We start from the raw sequence: 11,491 nt of genomic DNA on the forward strand, positions 1-11,491 counted from the left end.
TTAGCTGTTCTGTTCAATTCAAGGAACAGATCCTTTTGATAAATTTGTACAGTTTGATCCCCAACTAAACAAAAGAAGCAATACATGCTTGTGATGGGTTAGGTGACGTTTTCTAGTTCCAACATTTGCATTAAACAGTGTAGAGCATGTAAAGTTTACCTGCAAAACTACAAGTGCGAGTACTGTGTTCTTTGTGCACATTTAGGGATAAAAAAAAAAATCAAGCAAGTGTCAATTTTCTAACTGCCCAAAACTTTCCACATTACCTCGGTGAATTTTCTATCATGTCTTCATTGGATCCTCTATTGTCAGTCAGTCAGTCAATTTCACCTGCTGCAAACAAGTCATTATTATTCCGACATTTCCTAACGGAGACTGGAACATAGAAACAGGAGTAGGCCATCATCCTCGAGCCTATTCTGCCATTGAATTAGATCAAGGCTGATCTGTAACTCAACTCCACATACCTGCCTTGGTTCCTTATCCCTTAATATCCTAATCTAACTAAAATCTCTCCATCTCATTTTTGAAATTTTCAGTTGACTCACAGTCTCAATAGCTTTTTGGGGCGAGAGAATTCCAGACTTGCACTACTTTTTGTGTAAATGTGCGCTTCCTGAGATCACCCCTGAACAGTTCAGATCCAGTTTTAAGGTTACACATTTAGTTCTGGATTCCCCACCAGAGGAAGTAGTTTCCTTTAATTATCTTAAACACTTCAATTAAATCACCACTTAATCTTCCAAGTTCAAGGTCATACAAGCCTGGACTGTGCAGCCTGTCCTCAAATTTAACCCTTTTAGCCCTGAAAACTGTTCAGCCAGGATTATATATCCTTTTATGCCAAATATCAGTCCAGTTTTTGTGTTTCTGTTTAGCTGAATCTGTGGCAGGCTCTGTTGAAAATATTAAGTGTTTATCTTTTGTTCCCTTCAGCACCACTGCAGGAAATGTGGGAAAGCTCTGTGTGGGAAGTGCAGCTCAAAGCGATCCTCCATTCCATTGATGGGCTTTGAGTTTGAAGTGAGGGTCTGTGACAGCTGCAATGAATCAATAACAGATGAGGAGTAAGTATATTGCAAAATTACAGTTGGGAAAGCTGGTATTGTCAGGTTTTTTATTAAACTTTAAAATGCTGGTATAATTCAAAGCTAACTTGATTTTGATTAAACCCCATTTGATTGAGGATATCTTGGCAGTACATATCAAAATTGGTAAGGTACTTCAGACATTTGAATTCTGGCCAAGTCACCATTTCTAGTTCTGCTTGTAATTGTCTCATACAATAATTGTCTCTCAATTGTCTGGCTGCACGATTTGCCTTTTTTCAAATATAAGATCAGTTTAAATTGCCTTTTGTGCAATGAGTCAACTTGGCTCAGTATTAAAATTCTCGTTTGAGTCAGAAATTTGCTGATTCATGTCCCATTGTAGGGGACACAAATCCAGGCTGATGTTTGAGTGGAGTGCTGCATTGTCAGAGGTGCCGTCTTTCAGCTGATATTAAACTGGGGTCCTGTCTGACTTGAGAGAGTGAAGACGGGGCCTGTACCAGAGGAAATGACCAGGATTGAAGAGGGTAAAAGTTTTACTGGTGGAGGTGAGGGATTGGTTGAGCAGATAAACAATGAAGAAGTGAGCAGGGCCAAAGACTAGGCAGTTTGCAGCTTGAAAATGCAATTGTAAGTGACTTGGGGGAGAATTCATGGAAGGGTGTACTCTGAAGAAAGTGAAGTTAGAAAGAGGTGGAGGGATTATAGGTGGTGAGGGTTACAAGGATGTGGTTGGAAAGGGCCTTGTTTGTGATCAAGACCATAGACCATGCAAGACAGGAGTGACTGTGAATATGATCAGGAGAGTCAGTATGGAGGGAAAGGTTAAGGGAAGATGGAAAGAAAAGTGAGTTGAGATGGAGATTGAATTCACCAATGATGGAGGGTCTCTCAGGGAGAAACTTGACTGTGGCACTGGGGATCTGTGTTTTGAAGGTGAGGGAGAAGGATGAACAAGGTGAGGCATTCAAAGGAAGAAAAAGTACCTAAGGAGTTAGGAGAGAGACCAAGGTGTGATTTTGTGATCAGGGCCACACTGCCACCATGGTAGATCAGGTCAGGTGTGGAAAGGTATAGCTGGGTGGGGAGGCTTCAGTAAAGATCAATTGTCAGTCAAGGCCAGGGTGTCAGTGCAATTCTTTGCAATAAAGTGGATCTTAACATCTTAATTCCTGCAGAATTTATGAATTTCGAATATGTAATAATTGTATGTAACAGTGTAGGAATTTTACCAAACATTTTAGAAGCGCTCTTTTTGTAGAAAATTCACTTCTTTGGTTTAACTATAATATCGGTCGCTTCTGCATATGCCAGATAGTGCAATCTATGAAGAAATTGGGCTGAACTTTGCCGTCAGTGGCAAAGTGGCACTTGCTGCTGACCTTAAAGGAAGTGGCTCACAAAGATCTGACAATCTCTGGTGAGGTCTTCCCCTTTCCCGATGTCAGTTTGAATCAGGTGCCAAGTAAAGGGGATCTCCAAGCATCCAGCAGCAGTGATGCCATCAAGCAGGGTTAGTAGCCAGTCACATTGAAGTATTCTCACAGACAGCAAAGCAGGAAGTTAAAAACTGAATTCCTTCGCTTTTTAAAAATTTTACAGATAGCAAAATAAGTGGTTGGGACATACACATGGGATTAAGGTAGAAGCTAAAATATAAACAAACTTTAAAAAACTATATATTTTATAAATATGTGGAAATATTTTTCAGGGCCAGAGAGATTTCTGAGCAGTAATTATGAAGTTAGTATGTCAGTAAAAATCCAGTTACACCTCAATCAAAAAGGTGTAACTTCAAATGTTTTGACAGTGAAAATAAGAGCGTATGACTCAAAGTTCTTGTCAGTTCAATATTTTCTAATTGATTGTATCCTTGGGGGATCTAGATAACGTGCCCTCTAGAGAAGCATAGAATCACTTGGAGCAACTTATGGATTTTTGGGTTCAGCTGTACGTATACGGATTACAGAAGTTGCTAGCAGTTTTAGAGGAGTCCTGATGGTGAACAATGATAATTTTGCCATCATTATTAATGCAAAATCCAGGCCTTTATTTTTATGTTTATTCATACCTTAGATGCTAATTTGCCTGTCTTTTTTTATTTTTATGAACATTTTTTCTTTCATGATGTGTAGTCGAGCCCCCACAGCTACTTTCCATGACAGCAAGCACCACGTGGTCCACATGCACTTTGATGTAACCAGAGGTTGGCTATTGACATCAGGCAACGATCGGGTTATCAAGGTAAGAGTGATGAATGTCCCTCCCAGTGCCTCATGCACATTTGGAGCAGAATTTGGTGTATCCGTTTGAAGCGGGAACGGTGGCGTGGGGAGATGGAAAATCGCGTCGGAAGCGTCCATCTGAAAATCCGGCATCGTAACATCGGTTCTGGATTTAGTCAGTGGTGGGGGAAAGCGCCATGGCAGAATTGCCACCCTGACATGATGGGAATGTATTCATTTCAATGCATTTGCATCTAATTCGTCACGATTCAGTGGGGGCGGCTTGGGATTAAGTCAACAGTGGCAGCCCGTGCGTGCCTTCAGGTTCACAACTGCTAAAAGCTGATGACAAATGGCGAGGCTTCAGTGCCACGACAGGTAGGCAGCCATGACCAGCACAGCATAGGAGGAGAGGGGAGTGCAGAGACCATTTTCGGACTGAGGTGCTGGCTGCTCTGCAAGGGGATCAGGGTCTTTGGGACCCTGCAAGGGTGGGGCGGGGGGCTTGGGTTTGTGTGGCTGTACAGGGTGAACAAACTGTTGGGTGAGATGTGTGATTGCCAGTACTGCTGGATGAAAGGATTGGCCATCAGCAAGGCTGGGCACTGTGGAACTTTAGGGTTTCTGCTAGGAGAAGTAGCAAAAGCTCAGTTGCCGGATCAGGATAGTCTCTGCATTGACAGCGCTCTGTAGGCCCACAGGTCACCTGGCATGGGTCTCATACACCCGGTCTTTTTGGATCCCCATGGTGTGATTTGGCGCCTCCACAGGAGGGATGGCCAAGAGGCAGCTGTGCCTGCCTGTGAAGTTCCACGATGAGAACAGCAGCAGCTGACCATGCCAAAAAGGTCCCATCCATGCCAGAGTGTGTACCAGACCTGAATCAGCTACCTCTAAATGTTCGAAAGGCATTGTCAGCTAAAACTACGCCTCTCCAGGGAGGCCGTCATTGACTTATGCGCCCTGCTGCAGGATGAGTTGCATCCTATGAGATTTGAGGGTTCACCCTTTGCCAGTGGCCCTGAAGATCACAGCGGCACTAAACTTTTCAGCGTCTTGATCATTCCAAGGATCTACCGGGGACATGTGTGGGGTCTTGCGGGCGGCAGCCCACCACTGCATCAAGGAGGTGACCAATGCCCTATTCAAGAGAGCCAGCGACTTATGTGTGCTACCAGACCTACCATGACAGTCAGGTGGAGGTTCGGAGCCAAGGCTGGATTTCCCCGGGTGCAAGGTGTGATAGACTGCACGCATGTGACCATCAAGGCTCCCACAGACCAGCCAGTCATCTTCATCAACGAGAAGGGCTTTCATTCCGTCAACATTCAACTCGCCTGCGACCACCGAAAGCGTTTCCTGCAGGTGTGTGCCTGCTTCCCGGGAAACAGCCACCATGCCTACATACTTCAGCAGTCTCAGGTGCCGCAGCTTTTCAGGCCCCCCGCTCACCTTCGGGTTGGATTCTCAGGGACAAGGGCTACCCATTGAAGACATGGCTACTGACGTCTGTGAGGAACCCTCACAATGCAGCAGAGGAGAGGTACGACACTTGTCACAGCTCTACCCAAGTGACCATCGAGCAGGCCGTTAGGCTCATGATGAGATTCTGCTACCTAGACTGATTTGGTGGAGATCTTCAGTATGTCCCTGCAAGGGTCTCTCATATCATGGGGGTCTGCTGTGCTCTACATAACCTAGCACTGGAGAGTGGGGAGACCTTGAATGAAGATGAGATGCATGAGTGACATTTCTCCGCTAACGTGCAGGACGCAGAGGAGGGGGAGGAGCAAACAGCACTGGATGTTGAAGCCCTGGCACTGGAAGCCATGCAGATTGAGCGCCGGGCCAAGGAGGCAAGAGACAATCTCATACTTATCCACTTCGAGCCTCCCTGATGTCCGCCCACAGAGAAACCAATAAACACTGACCTCCATGCATGTAGTCTGTCGCCTCTTTTCCATTTGTGTTCCGTACCTAGCATGCAGCTGAAACACACACTAGTGCCCATGAGAGACCATATTTAAATGAAGGCTGTACTCACATTGGCATTCCACTCGGGGAAGGGTGAAGTCAACAGCTTACAATTAAGGCATGATAGAATAATCACATTTACACAATGAACGTCAATGTCTTGAAAATAAATAACTATATGAAGCATCATACGTCACATATCAAACACCCATGAACCCCCAAGTGTGTCTAGGTGCTTTTCTTTCTTTGTTTGCGAGTGCTTCTATGTGGTATGAAGCTAGCAATATCAGCTGGGCTGGAGACAGGCTGCTGATCAGGCTGCCCCTTGGCCTGTGACATTGGTGGCCTTCCTCTGGCTACCTGAGGCCTGCTTGCAGTGGTGCAGGACTCTCCTCAAGCATTGCAGCTGCTGGAGCTGGGCTCACTGGCAGAGGGGCTGAGGAGCCAGTGTCCACAGTCGCAGCATCCTGAGGGGCCCCCCCCAGCTGTGGAGGTCAGCCTCTCCCCCTCCCTTTCAAGGCTCACTTGAACCTCCCTGCTGACCAGAGAGGGATGAGGAACTGGAGAAGACTCCAGGTGCCTTGTCCTTCTCTCGTCTAGTCACTGCTGTGTTGAGCTCATGGCTAAGGCGATGGTGTGCAGGTCTGCACGCATCTGTGGGATCTGGCTCTCCATGAGGGTTGCCAACCTCTCAATGGAGGAAACCATCCGCTCACATGCCTGAAACATGGCAGCACTTGTGGCATAGATGGACTACTCCATCATCCACTCATGGCTGCACATTGCCTCTGGCATCTCCGCTAGATTTTGCCTTACTCCTCTGTGCAACTGCAGCATGCCCTGTGCTGTCGACACCAGATCTCATCATGACCCTGGGGCTTAGCATGAGCCTGGCCACCCAGAGTCCTCCAATTGTCGGAGGCCTTGGCTGTCTCGGCCTCAGCCAGCTGCTCAGACGTGTGTGTGGTGCTCTCAGCAGCTTGTGACCCTGATTCTACAGCCAAGCAGAAACCCACGGGGGTGAAAGGATCTGCGCTGGTGGAAAGTGCAGGAGAGTCTTGGGACGGTCCATCCTTTGATTGCTCCTCCTCCTCAGAGGTGGACTGCTGTTCCCTTTTCAGTTTGAGTCTCCTATGGATGCCGACCTGCGTGAAGGAACAAAAACGTGTGGGTTCAGCTTTGCATATCTCGTCATGCCAACCATACTTGATCTGGATGTCCAGAAGTGAACTCTGTCGATGGAAGCCAATCATCGCTCTCTTGCACAGAAACATCAGTCTCTCCATCTGAAATGGTGCAGCTACTCTGTGTCCCTGCAAGCTCCAACGCATCTTCCTCGGCTGTAGTGAGAGGCCGAAGATCCTGTATGTCTCTGCCTGTTTGGGCTGTCTCCCTCCTCTTGTGGGCCCTCTTGTCCGTAGTCATACTTCACCGAGAGATCAACATGACAGTTCTGATAGTGTCAGCCGCTCGTCACCTAATGGGCTTTAACATATAGCTCATGCTGCCTTCAGCTCTCAGGAGTTAAGGGGGTTGAGCTGTGAAAGAAGGTGGCCTGTGGCGAAGATTCAGCCATGCATCTATTAGGATGAAGTGAAGCCTAATCCCCTCTGCCATCACCGTTGTAGTGTCATCCTCTCCATGTCCCACTTTTGTGAAGCTGCTTGCAATCACTAAAAAGGAGAGGTGTGGAGCACTCAGCTTGACAGAAGGAAGGAAGTAGTTAACCCTCTTGCGGCACTGTACCCAGTTCCGGTGGGGCAGCGCCCCATGGCTGTTGACCTCCTCAGCAATCTCCATCCAGGCTTGCTTCGTCAGGCAGGAGGACCTCCCCTTGCCATCACTGGGGAAGAGAACCTCCCGCCTTTCCCTTGTGTCTGGAGGGAGACATCACTAAACCGTGGGGCCACCCTGTGTCTTGGCTCTGCCATCCTGCGGGGTCTACCTTGGGGGGTTGGGGGTCCAGAGTCGATGCAAAACGAGGCCCCAGTTTGGAGCAGCTAGCAGCAAATGAATGCAAGGAAGTAAGGCAAGCAGGGCTTTAAATATGGCGCCAGCACCTGTTCCGGAGTCATCTGGCGCTGTATTTGGGGTCTCTCCTCCTGCCCTCAGCCCCCCACCCCACTACTGCATGCTTGGGCAGGCCCCACGACTCCAATATGCCTAATGCATTGTGACCTCGTGACAAACGCAAACAGCACCCATTTCCGGGTCCGCCGCTGGGACTCGTGGCAAGCTCACTAAATTCAGCCTGCAGTTTCTACTCTCATCCCTTTCCTGATTTAGACGCATCTTTGTTAACAAAACAAGAAAAGATCAGTCCATAGTAAGGTTTGCAAATCGTCATAACACACCAATTTTCTTTGCTTCTTTTCAGATCCTAGCTCCTATTTAGAAAATCTAACAATTTGCCTTTCTTGGGTTCAAAACTGTTGACTTCGCTCTTGCCCCCCCCCCCCCCCCCCCAATAAACTCCATCTGCCAGTTTTTCCCATTCACTTTGTCCTGACCGACCGCTCAAGTCAAAGCCCCCAATCAAAATGCATGGTTCTGATTGTGGCGGGAGAAATACACTGTTGACTCAATCCCGTCCCTCCACAGCTCGCCTAGCATATCATTTTTAAACTTTCCAAATTAAAGAATGATCCAGACAGATTGTACCATCTGTTAACCCCCGAATGAGGCTAACCAAACCAGCTGTCTTTAGATCAACAAATTAACTGTTTAATTAGGAAAACTAAATTCTTAAACACTAGTAAGATATAAATAACATTTAAAATAGAAAAAAAATTAGAGTCCTTGCATATTTACGCTCCCGCCGAGGTGAAATCTTCCAATGTGGAACCGTCCAAGGTTGCTTGAAGTCCTCCCAGCTGTCCGATGGGGGAATTAAAAAAAAAAAGGTTCTTCAACAGTAGAACAGTTCGTTGTCTAATTCAGTGGTTGAAATTGATGCTCTTTTCCAGCGATGAATTTCAATAATTACAGTTCAGTAGTTAAAGGAATTGGTTATTTTCTTTTAAGAAATTAATCTGGCTTGACATCAGAATTCTGAGAGTATAATAAATAGGGTTTAAATAAACTGAGAAAATCCTCTCATTTCCTTCAGTATATGCTCGTCCAGCTGGCTGAATCTGTTAATGTGTCCAAAAGCTAGTTTTAACTAGTTTCAAACGTCAATCGGCAACAATGTATCTCGTGTCTTTGGTCCTGAGTGGCTGCATTCTATGGCAACGAGAATGCATTCTTTGAATCACAGTCTCTGAGTGGCTGTATCCCAGTCAACAAGAATGCATTCTTTGACCCAGTCTCTGGAGTTTGTTGCTTTAAAGCAGTACTGTTCCGTTTCCAGCCTTAAAGGCACATTGCATTCTTCCTGCGGAAAAAAAACTACAGGATCATAACTTATTGTGTCTTATGTCCCTATGCAACTTCCTGCTTGCATCTGCACGACCTACTGTATCTCCTAATTTAGTATCATCTGCTCACTTGGGCATATAACTCTCTTCCCTCATCTAAGACACTAATTTTTTTATATTCGTTCTTGAGATGTGAGCGTCGCTGGCAAGGACAGCATCCCTAATGGCGCTTGAGAATGGTGGTGAGCCGCTGCCTTTAACCACTGCAGTCCATGTGGTGTAGGTACACCTACAGTGCTATCTGTAGTGGTTTGATACAACTAAATGGCTTGCTATACCATTTCAGAGGGCAGTTAAGAGTTAACTGTATTGCTGTGGATCTGGAGTCACATATAGGCCAAGTCAGGTATGGGTGACAGATTTCTTCCCCTGAAGGACATTAGTGAACCAGATGGGTTTTTACAACAATCCAGTAGTTTCATGATTATTAATAAGACTATCATTTTATTCCAGATTAATTAATTGAATTTATGTTCCCCCAGCTGAAGTGATGGGATTTGAACTCCCATCGCCAACACATTAGTCTGGGTCTCTGGATTGCAAGTCCAGTAACATTACTTCTGTGCTACCGTCCCATGGTGAAAAGCTGAAGCTGCAGAGCAGATTCCTGGAGATGTAATGAGCTGATAATATGACAGAATTGCGTGCCTATCCAACTCTGAACCAGCTCCTGCCATCCCCCCAAGGTCTTAACCTCTACTTTTCACTACCTCCCAACTCCCATATGCTTTTTCCAGATTCATAACCTTGGCTCATTGCGACTTGGTCCAGGTTGAAAAGAGGAGCGAATGGGTTGGACCCTGTCTTGTTTACGGCCTCTCAAACTCTCCACCTGTCTAAGATGAAATGTCATGAACAGACCAGCCGGTGGGTCAGGAAATGTTTCCCAGGATTATGATGGGAGCAAAGGTCCCAGCTTGATTCCCAATCTATGCTGATTTAGCTGGTTTTTGTTTGGGTACTGGAAGTGCACAGTGGATCATCTGTGCCCCTTGGTTAGGCCAAGGAAAATAATCTCACTAAGTTCTCACTCCTGATTATTGGAAAGTAGATTTGTGTGGATGTTGGTTGAGATCAGCATTGGTCTACTTTGGTGACCACCCTTGGCCCAGTGATCAAAGAAGTTGCTAACACTTTGTTTCAGCTCATGTGGTCAAGAATGGCCACTTGGATGAGGTCCCAAAGTGCTGCTGGTACCCATGGAACTGATCCCAAAAGGTAATGGCCTCTTCAAGAGAGGAAGAAGGAGCAGTAGGCTCAGGAATAAATTCGCAACTTCTTACTTCCAGCATGATGAATATGCAAACAAATCGAGCATGAAAACCTGGAACTTATAGCAAGCCTTGCCGCACCTGGTTATTTTCCTGGACATTTATTGTTCATGCTCAAAGTGAATCTTGGTTGTGTTCAAGTGATAATATGGATTCTTAGAATGACATCTCAAGCATTAAAATTGGATATTTGCTTAGGTTGTATCAAGAGAACCATAATCACTAAAGTAAATGGTTCCAAAATTGAGCTACATGCGGACAGTTCCAGCGATAGTACATTAACACCCATGGTGCAAAGCCTGTATTTCTGTCTCTGCTCCATTTTTGACGTGCATTTCATTTACATGACACATTAAGTTTTTCTTTGTTTCATAACTAATTTTGTTTTAATATAAAATTGAATTTTACAGTTAATTTTGATTGAAGGTGAACAGTTGGTTAAATTCTCCTGGGGATTTCCCAACATTCTCTGCAGTTGCAGTCAGTGTTGGATTCTGCTTTATCTGGAATGCTGTACACACTGTTGGGTGCTTCAATGCTTAATGTGTCTTGTGACAACATTGAGTGCAAGCTGAGTGGTATGGCCTTGGGAGGACAACTAGCAATTAGGAAAATGTGAGAGAGACCCAGTGGCTGAGGTGAGAGGCTATCTTCAAGTTACTGGGGGAAACAGTGCAGCTAATTCCAGTAATAGTATTTGTGACCTGTAAAACAATCTTCTGAAGCTCCCAAGTATTTAATTCACGTACACCAGTGTTAAGTTCCTAAAAACAACCATATAGTGAGATTATAGTTACTGGTGCTGAAACCAAATGGAGCTATAATACCCCAGGGGTTAACATTAAGTTATCTAGTTGAGCTCAACATATAAGCTGCCTCCCAAATCTTGCAAATTTGATAATGAGAAATCTGACTGTACTCCACAGCTTTGGGATATGACTCCTGTGGTGTCGTGACATGCTGCTGGTGACCATAATAAAAGATTCTGTGGAATGGGCTAGTCTACACATGGAGGATTAATCTGCAATGGTAATGCAGTGTGATGGCTTCGACGAGGAACAGAAAGGAATTAGACATTTTTCAAGGCAACCCTCCAAATCCTGAACAGTTTTTGACAAGCCTAAGTGCAATGATTCTGGCAAAACTTGGCTGTGAGGAATGAAGTACAGTTTTTCAGAGGGTAATTTGTAGAGTTGAGGTGTTTGTATAATTTTGCTGGAATTTTTTGATGGACCTAAACAATTTTTTGAGAGCTGTGTGTGTATTTTTAATTGCAGTGATAAATTCTGTCTGTGTTGTTTTTGTTTTGTATTTCAGTTTTTTTTTTGTTACTCACTGATTAGCAACCAAACTTCATCTTAAAAGACACTTCCTGTTTTGGTAACGTTCTTTGTAATGTTTCACTGTGTGGGTTTGTATTATAAGTTTTCATTCTCTGAGAAATAGTTTAAGCTGATAATTTTGCGCTTTTTTTCGACAGCAGAGGAAAACAAGTTTATTTAAAACAAAATTGCAGTGAAGGAAATGATAAAGGTCTAATTGTCTAGATA

General features: G+C 45.0%; 1 protein-coding gene across 2 annotated transcripts in view; it reads left to right on the forward strand.

Annotated features, from left to right (window-relative positions):
* wdfy2 (WD repeat and FYVE domain containing 2) overlaps window positions 1-11,241 on the forward strand; it is a 57,535-nt gene extending 46,294 nt beyond the window's left edge. For both annotated transcript variants that reach the window (XM_068040338.1, XM_068040339.1), the window contains 3 exons: window positions 937-1,067; window positions 3,188-3,296; window positions 10,868-11,241. In XM_068040338.1, coding sequence (XP_067896439.1) covers window positions 937-1,067; window positions 3,188-3,296; window positions 10,868-10,897 — 270 coding nt within the window. In that variant the 3' untranslated portion in view covers window positions 10,898-11,241. The remainder of the gene's footprint in view (window positions 1-936; window positions 1,068-3,187; window positions 3,297-10,867) is intronic.
* The last annotated feature ends 250 nt before the right edge of the window (window positions 11,242-11,491 follow it).

Source organism: Heterodontus francisci, chromosome 10 (assembly GCF_036365525.1).
Source record: "Heterodontus francisci isolate sHetFra1 chromosome 10, sHetFra1.hap1, whole genome shotgun sequence".
Taxonomy (NCBI): domain Eukaryota; kingdom Metazoa; phylum Chordata; class Chondrichthyes; order Heterodontiformes; family Heterodontidae; genus Heterodontus; species Heterodontus francisci.